Here is a 16708-nt window from a genome sequence, read left to right on the forward strand (position 1 = left end):
GGGTCCCAGGGGTTAATTCTCCCATCACTCCATGTTTGAATCAACTCCTGACTCACATTGAGATGAAAGCCGCGGAGTCCCAGGACCAGAGCCCGGACTCCGAAGGGCCCGCTGATTCTGGACGACTGGAGCGGATTATTGCATGTTCGTCTCGTCAGACCTCCATCGGGACAGGGAAACTGAAAAGAAAAACAATAATTAGAGATAATTGCTTGTGTCCAAACACGAGCGTTAAAGCCCCCCCTCCCCTCCCATCTCCTTTCGTAGTACGTGAGGTGGAATGAAAGGGACACCCCCCTGTTTTGACAGCTGGGCAGGCGAACATAATTTGTGACAGCTGAACTGAAACGTCTTTAACCGCAGGGACAGACACAGAGAGGGAGGAAAAAAAGAGGGAGAGAGGAGGAGGATTTTGAGGGGAGAAATGAAGATCAGAAGAAAAGAGGAAGATGTCAGAGGAGGAAAGGAGACAGAGGAGAATAGGGGAGCGATGTAGAGGGGTGGGATCTCAGTGAGAGGAGGATGAGGGAGGTTAAAAGGGGGGGAAATTAGTCACACACCATAAACTTTGAATTTAAAATAACCCACAAGAAAGGCCGGACGAGAGAACATCAAATGCATGCGAGTGGAAACAAGGAGAATATTTAAACAACAGAGCTCGGCTGAACATGGTGTCATGCCAGCTTTGACACATTGGGTTAATTTGCTGCTCCCTGGATGGTGACCTTTGAACTCCGGGGGACACGGGGGTCGAATTGAACTCAAAGTGAGACAGCCAGAATCATGTTAGTCTGAGGAGCCGGGTCACGGGTCACCTCGGAGATTCTCGGTATATAGGCCAAAACCAGGACCATATGTGGACGGAAACACATCTGAAACAAAAATACGTTTTTCCGTCGACTTCTTTTTCCCGACCCACCGCAGACTTTCTGCCCTAATTCAATAAAGCCATAAATACCACCCTAACAGCAAATTGACATAATGTTGGCCGCACGCCCTTTAAATTGTCAGTGACAGAAGTTTTCCCAGAGGAGAAATATTAATACAAACACAGGATTTCTTTTCCAAAATAACCCCGGCTCCCAAATTCTCCCGTGTTTACTTTTCTCCGCGCTCCTAATTTCTGTTAGTGCGAAATGTTATACTCACTGTTGTGTTCACTGACAGGGGGAGGGAGTGGAAACCCGGGCGCTGGGAGAGTAATCCTTCTGAGTGAGCTTTTAGTTTCACTTCATAGGAGCAGACGAGTGAACCACTGATTCATCACTGTAACCAAACACTACATTACAACTGGACATTAATAATTTCTCACTATTTGCTTTGTGCTGGAGTTTCTTTCACCACTGTGTCACATGATGTACGATATTCCCCCAAAATACATATTAAAATATTTTCAGTTTCACTTTATTATCTGCATTGAAATACTCTGTGTCAGGCTGCTGATGGAGCTCAGAGGCATCATTATAAAATAGTTCCCTATTATTCACTACTCTAAACTAATTGAGAGAAAGAGGCCAACATGTAAGCACACGGTAAAATCGAGGATAAGATTAATGCTGTTTATTTTCGTAAAGTGCAAGTGTCATGAGTTTCTAGTTTAGTTCTGGTTTTGTCTTCTTGGTGTTTAGTTATTATTTCTTGTTTTACCTTGTCACTTTGTCCCTTGTCATGAATTTTCATCGTTTAGTTTTGTATTTAGTTTATTCTGTGTTCTTGTCAGTAGTTAGTCTTGTTAAGTATTTCACTTGTGTCTTTTTTCTGTCAGGGTTTGCGGTAAAACCAAAAAGGTGAGGACCCAGATGCAGACTTAGATACTTAGGTTCAATAAACACAAGGCAAAATATGCAAAAATAAAATCTAAAATCCAACAAAAGACAAAAAAAAGGAAAATTAAAAGGCAGAGCAAAAAACTTACAACAAAACCAGGAACAGGTAATCCAAGGGACACGAGGGGTCAGGGGAAGCACGAAGAATATCCAGGGAAAAAACACAAGGAACCAAGTGCAGGTCAGGGACATAGACTAAACTCCAGAGAAGGACGACAATGAACCAGCAACGAGACAGGGGAGCACAAAGACTAAATAAACTTAGGAGGTGAGTCTAATCAGACACAGGTGAGACAATCAAGGGGCAGGTGAAAACAATCAGGGCACACAATCAAACAAACGGGAAACACAAAGGCAGGAAGTGGACCAACACGAGAGACAAGGTGACAAAGTAAAACAGGAAATGATCTAATCAAAAAGACACAAGGAAAATTCATGACAAGGTAAAAGAAGAAATAATAACTAAACACCAAAATACAAGACAAAACCAGAACTAAACTAGAAACTCATGACAGCAAGTCAAGTCATGTGACATATATTTACACAGATTTATTTTATATAAACGTGTCTGTTAAGAAATTATTTCCCCACCTTGAAACCACTTTTTTATCTTTATCTTTGAAAATATGGAAGAAAAAACTGATATAAAAAAAAAAATCATATTATAATTAACTTTATAATTAAATTATTATATGATTATTTATATATTATATTATATGACATTTATGCCAAAGCCTCATATCATTCAATACATTATATATAACGCAGGTCAAGTTGTACAACTGTGGTTCAACTCAGTGATATTTAATGATAACTATAATACACATAACCACACACTGTTATATCTAATTAATTTAAGACACATATAATATACATGTTTCACACAGTACTACAATATTACACTATGAAATACATATAAAATAATAATAATACATTTTGTTTATAGGCGCCTTTCAAAGCACTCAAGGTCACCTTACACAGCAGAGTTAAAACATTAAAAACAATGCGACAATAAAACAACTAAATTAACAGGACAGGGATCAGACTGAATGAGCACTTTTATAAAGATGCGTTTTGAGCTGGGATTTGAAGACGGAGAGAGAGTTAATGTTACGGATGTCGGGTGGGAGGGAGGTACAGAGGTGGGAGGGCAGAGCAGCTAAAGGCTCTAGACCCCATGGTGGTCAGGCGGGCGAATGGTGCAGCGAGGTGAGTGGAGGAAGACGACCTGAGAGTGCGGGTGGGTGTGCAGGAGTTCAGAGAGATACAGAGGAGAGAGGTTATGGATGGCCCTAAAAGTGAGGAGCAGAATTTTTGTAAAAGAGAGTAAATAACACGTAATATAATAACATATTAAATGTATACAAAATGGTGAGATGCTTTTATTTCACTACAGTCTCCACAGTAACAGTTAGTCATTGCTTTATTTCATCGTGTCGTGCACAAAATGTGCCCACATGGGAAAAACATCACACATAAAGCGTCCTACTGCGCTGTTGGAAAGTAATAATATTTCTACTACTATATAAAGTTTTCACAAGCTGCAGGTTTATTGTTGTAAAATGCTAAATAAAGTTAGCAGCATTAAAGTTAAATACAAGGTGGTCTACAGGTCACATTTACAGATGTGCCTCTACTTCTGTTTTGGTTACATGTAGACTAAATTTCACATCTCTTCCTGTCTCTACTTTTTACGTAACTGTTGGCACCAGTTTGGCACCAGTACACCTAACGACTGAGTAACTTCATTTATGTCCCAACTTAAAGGACAGAAGGCCAGACAGGTGCCTTATAAGGAAATAATAAGGCAACAGACACGGTTATAAGTAGATATAAATAAGAGACACAAAGCTGATTGAGCAGATTCAAAGTCCAAAGGAAAAGAAGTTCGTTTAGGAGGCTCAGATTTATAAGCTCTGTCTATGTGAGTGGAAATGGAAGTTATGTGACAACCAGGTTGTTTCTTTTCAGTCTTTGCCTTGTGCACTTCATGGCTCAGTTTTCTTAAAGTTACAGCACCATTCTGCAACATTCTCTTGGTAAAATTCAGGTCCTCTCACCTGCTTTTCCTGGAGCTTCACTCCATAACAAATAAGCCAAATCTATCGTGCAATGAAGGCGGGTGAAAAGCTGCAGAAAGAGAATACTAAGCGGACGTTGAGTTAAGGTTACCGTGCTGCCAAGATCAAGCAAGAATGTTCTATTATTTCTCTATTATATCATTTCATAAAGACTCGTGTGAGCTATTAAACTGAAGCCGAACAAAACAATAAAAGAATTCCTCTGTGACACTTCAGTTTTATTCGTCGTGTTCGGTTACACAACCCCGAAAAGTTCAACACATATTTTTCAACATATGGGAACTTTGTCTGTATAACATCCCACATTTAAAGCCTCCCACTCGTTAAAGTCATACACAACCCTCATAAGTAAAGCCACTTATCATATAGAGAGTGAAATACTGTCCATAAGAGCTCTTTTTCCACATGACACTCGTCCTCCTGCGGTGCGACGGAGCGCTGACCCGCGCAGAGGACACATGTAATTACGCTCAGGGTGAGACTTCAATCCTCTGTGGTTGAAATTTACAACGCAGGCTATATTTCCAATAAGGCTGAATGAGCTGAACACCTGCTCTGCGAGGTGAGCCGGAGAGGAGAGAGGGGCTGTAAAAGTCGTGAGGGGAAAGTTATTAAGGAGGGAGGGAGGTGACTTTATCACGGTGGTCGCCTTACAGTCAAGAGAAAGGGAAAAACTTACCAACTGCAGCTGATAGTTTTGCCACTTTAGATCGAGAAACGAGGGGCACAAATCTCAGCCTCTATCTCCAAAAGTGTGTGTAAGTTTCCAGGCATGTAAGCAGATGTTTGCAGATGTAGCCTGACTGTGTTGCCAAAGGTCAGAGGTCGCACAGTAACCAGAATCAGAACCGGGGTTTTTTGGCAAGTAGGTTTACAAGAAGGAAGCAGCAGGTCTCTTACTGTCGGGAAACTTTAATAGAAGCAAATCAAATATAGACATTAAAGAACATGTCATTTAATATGCACAATATATATATTAGGTGTGTGAAAAGAGCTGAAAGATGTTGCATAGGAAGTGTGCTAAAGTTTGCTGAATGAAACACAAAGAGAAAGTGTAGTGAACTATATAAATAATAACCATAAATGCATGTATGAAATCAGGTGTGGAAGTTTAATATGATGATCAAAGTGACTGAAACACATTGTAAACTCAAGCTGAAGCACAGACACAAGACTCAGGGTGGAAAAATCGAAGCCGCTGCTTCATTACACCTCAAAAAAAGAGTAAACAAACTGGTTCACAACTATCATGTTGGCGGTAGGTGGGAATAGAGTGATAAAACCCTCTTAATAAATAAATAGATTAGTAGATAATAGATAAAAACTTATTTTGGGAATGTCAGGAATTACTGTCATTCTGGAGAAATGTGCACGATACAGTTAAAAACATTCTGGGGTATTTAATACAGAAGGAAAGCAACGTTATGTACATTGGAAATATGAGTGATTGTGTCGTTGATAATGATTTTAACTAAGATATTATTGATAACAAGAAGGAAGGCAACAATATATATAAACTGTACAACAATGGTTAAAAATGATAAGAGAGATTTATACTACGAACTGTGCGCTCACACCGATCACAAAGCAAATATTGGCCTCGCGTTATTCTCGCGAGTTTGAGCGCTGGATCAAAATAACGTTTAAATAACAAATATTCGCCCTTCGCTTCCAGAATGGAGGAGAGGAAGCGGTGCTTATCTCCATGGTTACCAACGGCATCAGGAGAATCTTGATGTTGAAAGGCTTTCGCTACACCACGTGACGAAAATTCGTGTCGTGATCATTCGCGTTTACTCGCGTCATTGCAGTGACATTGTATGAAATCTCACCGCAGATTCTCGTCTACTCGCGTTCGGTGTGAACGCACAGTGAGACTGAGAGAAAACGTCTGTAGTAAATGTATAATTTCTGACACAGTGTGAAATGCTTGTGGACTAACTGTAACATAAACTTCAACATACTGGATCTGAATAATCACTTCTTTGAGGATGGCCTCCTGTAACCACGGATACTACTCTTTGTTCTTCTTGCTCCAGCTTGCTGGTTTTAAAAGTGTCATAAGCTCACGTGCACAATACTTCCCTGCATGCACAACATTAATCAATAAGCTTTAAAGAAGAAGTGTCTGTGAAGGTTCTCAGTCATCCAAGTCGTGGTATAAGATTAATCCAAAAGGCAACTTCAACCAAGTCCAGATGCCTTTTGGATTACGCTCCGAATTAAAGAAGTACAGACAGTCTGTAAAAAGAACAGCACTGGTTTGACTTCTACAGGCTCTGAAGTGTCCTCACACCTTAAAGTAAGAAAGGACGTTTTCTACCAGCTGTTTCTGTGCAAAGCTAGCTGAACCTCGAGTTATATTTGGGAGTAGATTTAACTTAAATCTTTCTAACGCCTGTTTTGAAATGAATACAGATATGAAATGAAATGAAATTAAAATGTAGGAAGTCAAAGGAAAAAGTTGCACCCTGAGGGACACTCCTGCAGACTGACTGTGCAAAGCTAACGTCGTATTTCAGGTTCAGATTTAGACTCAGATTTATCTTTATTGTCCCACAAGGGGACGTTTGTTTTGCAGCAGGAGCACACAGACAAGGACAACATCAGCAGTAACATCAGCGCTCATACAGACATGGACATTTCTACTGAGTGGAAACATGCGACGGATGAGTGCAATAAGTGCAAGTAAAGCAACCATATAAACTGGGATAACGAGACTTTTAGTCTCCTTTAACTTAAATCATTCGAATAAAATAAAGGAACAATTTACTGGAAATATTCAGCATTAACTTCAAACGTCTCGCTGCTCTGAATCTGCTGCATCCTCATTAGCAACGTTAGCTGGTTCAGATTGTTGATATCATTCCTGAAGTGCGTTAAAGCTAAAGTAGTGCGCCTGCTTTAATATGTAAGGAGGGAAAACTACAGTTATTTTTGATTAAAAGGTCAAAGAGGTCAAAGTAAAAAGTCGAGGGTCATTTCTGCAGGATGTTTCTGTGCAACAGTTCTGTGAGACAATTTAACTTTTTTACTGCAAAATAAATAAATGAGCAATAAACTGAAAATTATGAAGATTAGTTTCTCTCCTGTCAGTTTGAAGGAATTAACTTTGTTATGTGTTATTGTTGCCTCCATTTAGGCTGAAATCAATCACTCAATCATTACATTTTTATTTATTTATAAGTTATCTTATTACACTTTACATGTAAACCTCTTTGTTATATCGTTAAGCGTGACCAACCAATGAGCAAACACTTGGCAACAATGGAGAGACAAACGTTCTTCTGACAGGCAGAAACCTGGAGCAGAACAGACTCATCTGCTGCATAAAAATGATTCAAGTAACGACCTACTCCACTCAATTACATTAAAGCTAAAGCTACGAGTCTGTGTATAAAATGTGATGAGGACAGATATGTGAGTTAAACTGTAGGAGGGGACGTAAAAAGCTTTAAGAATTAAAAACTCAAGTAAAGCGCGGTCGCTCCTTGACGTGTTTGGAGTCTGTTGTTTCCCACGTACCTGTTAGTTTGTCGGTGCATATGGTGTGTGTTACAGTACAGGGAAGAGAGAGGATGTTTTTCCCTGTGTGTGTGTGTGTGTGTGTGTGTGTGTGTGTGTGTGTGTGTGTGTAGAACAGCTAAACACAAGGATGAGTATGTAAATGGGTTATTATGCTGAGGAGGCCTGCAAATCATTTCCTGTGGTGACTATTTATCTGATCCCCTTGAGGTTTAGACGCTCCTCTTGCAAACTAAATGTGTGTGTGCGTGTGTGTGTGTGTGTGTGTGTGTGTGTGTGTGAGGAAAATAGAAGACAAAAATAAGTCAATAGGATAAACAGATGCTCATAATTAGCATTTTTCACCCCGAGAAAAAGCACCCAAAAAACGGTGAGGGCTTTATTTTGAAAGTGACAAAACACTGTGTGGGTGCATGTGAGTTCACGTCATGCATGTGTGTGTCTCTACCTTCCCTGCACACACACACACACACACACACACACACACACACACACACACACACACTGACAGACCTGCTCTCTGGGTGGTGGTGACACTGCTGGCGAGCGAACTGAAAATCTGCAAACGACAAAAGCTGGAACAACAGGAAGATAATTCACATTTGATTGGTTTCACGTGTTCTTCATAAACAACAAAGTTTTCCTGCGCCTGCAGCGTGTTTTTTTCCTGCAAACATGGAATCCATTTGTCCCCCCGTCTCCATGCCCTGCAGTTGCAACACACACACACGCACACACACACACACACACACACACACACACACACACACACAGTGGAATGAGCCCACCACTGTGGCACTGGGATCTTTTCATATACGGTCCAGATTTTATTTTGAAAACAGCCACTTTCAGCTGCTAAAAATAATCAGGAGGGACACAGAAAATGTGAATGAGGCTCACAGGATGTGTCTGTCCCGCCAAAATAAAAGCAAAAAACCTTGACAGACGTTTGTGTTCTTTAATGTCACTTTAGTGACACAGAGAATTCTGTACATTTAAAGGGCCAGTACGCTCAAATACAAGAAAAAATCTTACCTCTGGTGCCATGACGTAGTTTCTTTAGGGTTTTTTTAATAAATAAAAGTTACATATTTTTCCTATTAGTGTCTCTGTTGCTCTGGATAATCCAAAGATCGATTTATCTTCAGTTTTCCTTTAAGAAAAATGTGTAAAGTAGTAGTTCTTTTTCACTTGACTGACCCATAAACTGACACAAAGTAGTCCCCCGATTGGACCCTATATTTAATAAGATTTTGCCCCAGTATTTAACCTTTATTCACCAGGAATTATCCCACTGAGAAACAACATCTCTTTTACAATGATCCGTTGCCAAGACAGCAGCATAAAAAGCTTCACACAAAGAGCAGACAGCAGACTCTGACAGGCAGAAATTACATCAAACAGAGTTCAGAAATCAGACAGGTGCATTCCTTAACTCTGTTTCTGTAATCTTACCGAGCAAATACATCGCTCCACTTTCAGGCGACCCTGCAGCTCAGACCGACAGGAGGGAGCTCAAACATAAAAAGCACTTTCACCAAAGACAGAGTTCGAGGAGGGGCTGCAGCCACTGAGAGTTTCAGCAGTCAGTGGACGACATAAAAACAGAACTTGTTAAGAAAGACGTACCAGTGTTCCTCCCAAGACAAACCAGATTCCTCATACGAGACGTGTGCGGGAACCAGAAGAAGAAGAGACACATCGTGACGTCAGAGAAAGTATGAAACCAGTGACCTTAACAGTCACACATTCTGTCTTTGTGTTTGGAGTGAATGTAATAAATAAAGCCTCAAGAGCTCCTGGTGGGCAGCAGACTCTGAAAGCCACTGCCTTAAAGAGGGCCCCGACACAAGGTCACAAGATGAGCAAACATTTACAAAGATGGATGAATATATAACACTATAATGTCAGATTATCTTTTCACTTTTCACTTGTCAGTTTGACCTCTTCAGGCCTCTAAAATATCATCACATTAAACAATCTGCGGTGAGATCATCCCTCTTTAGCAGAACAGCTCACATCATACCTGACACCTGTAACAGGAGGGGAGCATTCTGGGTAAAACAAGCCTTTAAAGGAGGCTCAGATAAAAGCATCCACACAAATACATGCTGCTAATTATTTAGATGTTTTTTAAACCTTTATTTAGACAGATGCTGCATAGATGATAAAAACAAGCAGTGTAACAGCGGCAAGATAAAATGTACATAAGTCACTGGGTTCATTGTACCAATTAAGAAATAAGCAACAGGTCGTTAGAGGTGAGTTTTGTGCAGACGAACATTATTTAAAAAGCACCTTAAATTCTCACTGACAAAGATAGAAAACATGACAGGAAACCTTTTTGGGGAAATTTCAATGAAAAAAGATGAAACTTTATTTATATTTTTAAGGACTGATGCAGAAAAAAACATGGAGGCTTTAGTGAAGAGAAAAAGATGTGTTAATGTGATGATTAAAACAGATGATTTTATCCCTTAAAAGGTTAAAAACGAATGTAGACTCGTGTAGCAAAGCATGTTGCATATGCTCATGCGTTTGTGTATTTATGCTCTGTATACATTGATCTTTAAATGTGCTTTTTACAAGCTACTTTTGCACACTCATTTCTTAGCTGCCTTAAAGTGTCTCATTTCTAAGTGTCAGTCTGGTTTATAAACTTATTTCAGTATTCTGATGTGCCGAAATGTTCAGAGTTCAATGTCTAAACTGCTGTGACAGCGTCATTTCCTGTAAAGGATTAATTAAGTATCACATAGCTTTTTAAATAAAGTTTTTTTTACACTTTAAGCCATGTTTTTGTGTCATAACAGCCTCTCTGCATAAACTCATGTTACTACCTAAAACACACCTTCAGCTGTGTGTGAGCTGCACAGCCTCAGCCTTCTTATGAGCATCGTGTGTGTGAGGACGGAGGTGTAACAGGTCAGCACACGTCACTCCTCCGGTCTCATCGTGATCTCAGGGGTTACCTGACCTGCTCCTAAAGGAATAAACACCATCTGAGATGTAGTTTCCAAATCCGTTCACAAATGTTTCAGCGAGAGGGCCTCGGGATCGGGCCTCCTTCACAATAAAAGCTCATCCTGGGAAACACGTGACTAAAAACTACAGCGTGGGAGGGAAAAAAAGACAGACACCTGTTGCCTTCAGGGACAGCTTTTAACGTATTCTGCACAGACTAATTAATCCACTTTTTTATGGAAATAATCATGAATTAGGCTTTCAAAATAACGTCTACAAGCTTAGTTTTTATTAAATTATTGTAAATAATTGCTGCTGTTTCTTTAAATGATCTCCAGCTGCAAATAATAAAGTGGTTTCCTTTATTATTAACCGCAAAATTACTGATTATAATCTATCCAAAAGCTTAAACTCATATCAGCACTCAGGGGGAATTCTCGTGGGATTTTGTGGGCGAATATTTCCACTTGTTCTCCCCCCTCTCTCTCTTGTTATCGTTCAGCTTGTTCCGTAATACTTTCATAAATCGTCTCTAAAATGGTGAAATCTATAATGGGCCCTCGTCGGCCACCCGCGTTTTACTGTGCTGTAAAAATAATGAAAGTCATATTGCGCTGCGGTTGCAGATCTGCAGGCACAAGTCTGAAGGAGGTCCTGCCTCATGTTTCTAAATTGCTGTGAATTTTCAATTTTTTTGACGAGTTTGGGAGGTTGCTGCAGTTGGAGTGCGCGTGCGTGTTGGATCACAGCCGTGAGTTCATTTAAAAGGGATTTTCAATAAGTGTTTTGGTGGGGGAAATTATTTTCAGTCACGCAGCTGCGGACAGTGACATTTCATCCCTCCGTCCTCCGCATCAAAAAGTAGATCCAATCAGTTGAAATAGTTTTTCCTGCTGCTGAGGTTCAGTTTGTGATTCGCGAGGCAAAAATGAGAACACAAAACACACCAACAAACTCATTAAACAATATGTAGTCTTAAAGGTTTATTTGCTTTAACTGTAAATATATTTAATTTACATTTCTAACGTCCTGGGAGCAGAATTCAAGAAGTGGTGAGGAAGGAATTATTGGAAAAAGTTTGGACAAATAAAATAAATAAAGTTTGAATAAAACATTTTCCCCCTCAGAAGCTCCTAATTTAACACAATTAAACTAATAAATAAAAATGTATCAATAAGTTCATGAACATTTTTATTAATTGTTGTTTTTATTGAATATTTATTTATAAATGGTTTAACTCTTCTTTTAAAAAACACAGCTGTGCATCCTCAGGCTGCATGCACGTGTTTCTAAACAAAATATGTTATTGATTTTATTTCATGGATATATGTCCAATTAAAAATTATCATCCACGTGACGTTAAATCAGAAAGTACGAAACGGCGACATTAATTAGTGTTCATTAATTATTAACAACGATTGTTTTTGTGGAGTTTATTTTTATTCAACAACAAGCCGATCAAAGTGTTACAAAAAAAAACAGTTAAATATTATTCAGCAAAAATAAACAAAAAAAGGATTTAAAAAAATAATAAAAGTTACAGCTGAAGTGCGGTGAACGGACCAAAAATAAAATAAATATTATTATTACCATTATTATTAATGTTACACTGTATGTGTCTGTTGTGTCGGTACAAGCACCTGACCTGACCCGGTGACTGGAGGTGTATTGATTTGCTCTGCAGTGTTTCTGCCCCCGTGTGGTGCTCTGACTCTTGTGTTTACCCAGCAAACACAAGCGACAGTGAACGCATCACTTAACTGTTACATGCAGCCGAGCGACCCTGCAGGGAAACGGGACGTAAACGGGACACTTAATCTGAGCTGATTGTTGGCACCAATAACAAATGATAATAGTACTTATCAGGAGGAGGAGGAGTAGACTTAAAATATAAGAAATAAAAGAATAAATAATCTTTTTTTAAATGATTATTTCTCCGGTTTGTTTCTGTCTGCCTGCATCTCCTCTGCCAACACGAGACGGACACTTACGGTGGTTTCCTGCTGCAACGAGCGCTGGATTAAAGGGTGTAATCTTTTATGCCGAATAAAAACCCAAAAAGTTTCCAAAACCTAAGAGCCGAGTTTATCCATAAATCTCCATTTTAATGAGGTTTTCTTCCAGGGAGCCTCATCTCAGTGGAGTTTTATGACTTCATACATAATTATTGTGGTGACTTTACATGATAGCAGCTGTGAGAGGGAAGTGAAACTGGGCTGTGTTACTCTGGTGCTGCTGTGGGACATTTTAAAGGTATAAAACTGACACATCATGCTGGAATAAATTAATGAGGAAGAGGAAGTTTACAGCTGACAAAGAGAGTTTACGTCTGATTGTGTTTGTTAAAGGAAGGGAAGATGTCTTCGTATGCAGGTGGACGTGAACCATCCTCAGGCCCATGTCCTCTTTCATCCTCCGTCTTCTCCACCCTAGAAGGAAGGAAAGAATATTTAAGGTGGTCTAGATTCAGACAAAAGCTGGCTCACTCCACATGTTCACAGGTTTGATTGCTTTTCCTTAATGCGACCGTCAGGAAGCAGATCGCCCTTTAAAGGAAAACACCGAGGTTGAGCAACCCCTTGATCGTCCCTCTATTTGGCATTAACCGGTGGAAACGCACTGCAGCAGGTCAGAAGTTGTGACAGCATAAGTGTGAGCTGGTGAGCCGAGCATGTGTTCATACGAACAGCAGCAGTTTATAGTTAAGCTTTAGGTTATTTTTCCTGCTGTCTGTTTGTGTTAACGTGAGTTATTTTCCTGGAAACCTGCGGCAGGAATCGACTAAAAACAATAAAGGAAAGCGAAATCTTGTAATTTTCCGCTAATGCAGTGCAGCTTTGTGTTCGCAGGACGTCTTTCCAATGATGTTTGATTGGATTTTAAATAAATGGGATGCTGCAATTAGTGGGGAAAAAGGTCTTTTATGACAATACATAATGTTATGCTCCGCTCAGCACCTCGTTTAGGAACAGGTGGGAAAATATGACGGACCAAACATCGATGACACCTTTAGTTTCCCTTTACAGAGCAAATACACTCTGAGAAATCCCTTTAGTGTGACGTTATATTCTTGATGCCACACAAAGACTGTGTAAAAAGATGGACGACATAACAGCTCCCTAAAAGTGAAGCCGAACCCTCTCTATCGCCCCCTGCTGACTGGCTGCAGTATAGCTCATAAAGCCCGCCTCCTCCATGTTAACAGATGGGACATGAGTCAAACTATAAAATCAAAATAAACGCCAAATACATTTTTCTCAAACATGGTTTCTGTCATTATAGTTAGTTCTTATCATGCTGATTTACGTCCAAGTGTTCATTTTTCTGACAAGTTTATTTTTAATTAGTTATTTGATGCTGTCAAAATGATGATTGACAGCTCTGTTGACAAATACGGCTCCTGCAGCCGATCTGTTCTGATGAGCAGAGTGGAGGACGATCGGCGAGAGGAGACGTAACAAAAACAATCACTACAGTCAGTGAAGTTTCCATACCTGTGAACCTCAGACCAACACAAGAAGCTGTTCTGCTGTTAAACACGCCGACGTGCGAAGTTAAGTGTGTGTTTTGGTTAGAGGAAGTGGCCGATCTCTACTGCGCAGACTCTGGCTCCAAATTACGTCACCATCATAAGATGGCAGCGCCCGTCACGGGGGCTGTTTTGACATCACTTTCGTACAATGAGAGCAGACGGAGACGCGTCGTCCGTCTATATATACAGTCATTGATGGTGCAGCGTGCAGGCCAAATTCTGATGATATAACCGAGCAAACACAGCAAACAGTGATTATATGTGCAGCTATTTTCGGCCTAATTGTCTCCATTTCAGTGTAAAAAGCTTATTTCATTATAAACTGATTAACTCTTTTGCACATTTCCCCTCCCCTTTAATTGATTCGCAGCTACAGTAATCAGAGCTTATGTAACACAAAACACAGTCGTTCCTGTGAATCAGTAGCTCTGTGTTGACTGTAACAGAGAGATTAATTGCAACATAATTGGCAGAGAGGCGAGGAGACTTTGGGCAAAGTGGAAAGTGAACTCTGTGCACACTGCGTCTGTTTGAGTTCTGTGAGGTTTAAAGGCACTTAAATCTGACTTAAGTTGAACTCTGTCTCTGCAGGTTTGATCTGATTTATGCCCCTTTCCCACCTTAAATTAGTGCTTTGACGCAGGTTTTTTAGACCCGGGAAGACCTGCTTATAAAGGCCGATTGTCTCTTTTCCCACTGCCAGTGAAGTATACTCCTTTCGGGGTCTTTTCTGCTGTGTCACCGCCTTACGTCACAACTGAGGAGACAGGGTTAGTAAACAGTGAAGATGTTACGGTGGATAGGTCTTTATTGTATCTATTAATCATTCAGTCTGTGTATCATCATTTGGAGCGATGTTCGAGTGCTGCTCGGACGGAGACGTGTAGGATCTGTAGCTGAGGAGCCGAGCCGATAATTACCCGGGTCTACTGCAGAGTCATTTGACCAGGGTCTGAATGCCGATTGTAGCCTTTCCCACTCAGCGAAAAAGCCGGGTGTTAGTGGGTTTTGACCAGTGGGAAAGCAGCTTAAGTGTCAACTTGTTGCATGCTGGGTAAAAAGAACGACTCGGCCTTCTCGAATCCTTGCCCGTGGATAACCCAGATGTTTGTTAGCTTCTTTTTGCATGTATCCATCCATCGATTATCTGTACCGCGTGTCCTGTTCAGGGAGCCTATCCCAGCTGTCATTGGGCGAGAGGCGGGGTTACACCCTGGACTGATCGTCAATCAATCACAGTGCTGAAACACGGAGACAGACTTTCACGCGCACACTCACAGGACATTTTAGGAGTCACCAATGAACCTAACGAGCATGTCTTGTACCCGGAGGGAACCCATGCATGCACGAGGAGAACATGCAAACTCCACACAGAAAGGCCCGCTACGTCTGAATTGGGACTCGAACCAGAATACTTCATTTGTTGACCAAACTTTGTATTAATAACATGAATCTGTAAAAGTAACAGTTAACTAAAGGTATGAAAGAAATGTAGTTGAGTAAATAGCATAAATTAGCAGTAGATGTACTGAGTGACTGTACCCTACCTTCTTCTTCTGTGGTCTGCTTCTCTGCTGTGAGCTGATCCGTCTTCTTCTGCTGCTGTGAACGCTGCGTTATCCACACCGCACACCGCCTGCTGTACGTCCCGGGTTACAAAGCTGTACGGCGGAGGAAGACAAACCACTGTTGTTGGACTGTGTAACAACACCGGATGAGATATGCAACTTAAAGTCGAGGTTTGCTCGATCACGGGCCTCATAAGCGCTTCTTCATGCCCACGTTTGCAGCAGGACATGATCGGAAACTTGCAGACGCTTGTGAGGACAAAAGTTCCTCCGACTGAAATCAAGACGGGGCCCAGGAGCTGGACCCACTCAAAGTAGGGGTCGGTTTTGTAGTGTTGCCACCCCATTGCGGTTAAAGTGGCACCCATGAGTGCGAGGGCGACTCCAGAGAACAGCAGGGCCGCTCCGGCCTTCTTCCCCTCCAGCAGACCGTCTGACACACAAGCGTTTGGAGCAGGTAGAACCACCTGAGTCCGGTCCTCTGCGGGACTTCTGGCCCTGTTTGTCTCCATCAGCGGCCTCTGAAACACCATGTTAGTCCAGAAACCGTCACGTCCTTCTCGGTTCATAATCACAAACTAAAAGCAGACTGTGTAACTCTAAACGCTTACCAGCCGAGAGGACGCGTTACAGGTTAACCTGCGTTTGAAATCTGTTTGCTATAACACTCATCAGTCACCATGTTCAAACAGCAGCTTCTCTGTTTCCGCGTGTGTGACTGAACTCATGCGGAAGACGAGATTACTTTTGAACGATGTGCACAGAAAGCGTTTGTGAATGAGGTCAGATTATTGCAGAAAAAGTCATTTTAATGTAAAAAACACACTTTAATTGAATTAAATATGAGCATGCAGTCAAATACTTGAAGTATATTTATGATAAACCCTGTATGGTTAATATTTAAGTCTTGTATGAGACATGTCAGCAGCCCCCAGAGAGCATAACGTGAGCTATAAACCACGAGAGAAGATTTGGTGTGTTTAAGGTCCGTCTGAAAAATGAGATTCCTGCACGGCATCGAACGCGATCCGACATCCACCTTGTCACATGTCATTTCACACGGACACGTTTCCCCATCTGCGCTGTTATGCATAACTTATTAGCGACCGCTCGTGCTGCGATCGTTGGAACAATCAGTCTAGCATGTTAAGTGGAGGGGGCCTTAAAAACACATCACGCTATACGTGTTGCAGTCAGGGGCTAAATGAGCTG

At 41.0% G+C, this 16708-nt stretch overlaps 1 protein-coding gene across 1 annotated transcript; it reads right to left on the reverse strand.

The window, feature by feature from the left end:
- Nucleotides 1–12719: 12719 nt before the first annotated feature.
- On the reverse strand, nt 12720–16065 carry tmem174 (transmembrane protein 174). The gene is made up of 2 exons (XM_069673878.1): nt 15476–16065; nt 12720–12825 (listed from the first exon to the last, which is right to left on the reverse strand). Exons 1-2 carry the CDS (start codon nt 16063–16065, stop codon nt 12720–12722), a joined length of 696 nt encoding a protein of 231 aa, XP_069529979.1.
- Nucleotides 16066–16708: the final 643 nt, after the last annotated feature.

The sequence above is a fragment of the Semicossyphus pulcher genome, unplaced genomic scaffold, assembly GCF_022749685.1.
Source record: "Semicossyphus pulcher isolate SPU_LCO1_2020_fin unplaced genomic scaffold, fSemPul1.0.p SCAF_22, whole genome shotgun sequence".
Lineage (NCBI taxonomy): Eukaryota > Metazoa > Chordata > Actinopteri > Labriformes > Labridae > Semicossyphus > Semicossyphus pulcher.

Bases quoted from the DNA above. Each gene is read 5' to 3' on its own strand.
- tmem174 (XM_069673878.1), bottom strand. From the start codon at position 16,065: ATGAACCGAGAAGGACGTGACGGTTTCTGGACTAACATGGTGTTTCAG. The intron at 12,826-15,475 runs GTAGGGTACAGT...CCTTCCTTCTAG, and splicing joins GCAGACCACAGAAGAAGAAG to GGTGGAGAAGACGGAGGATG.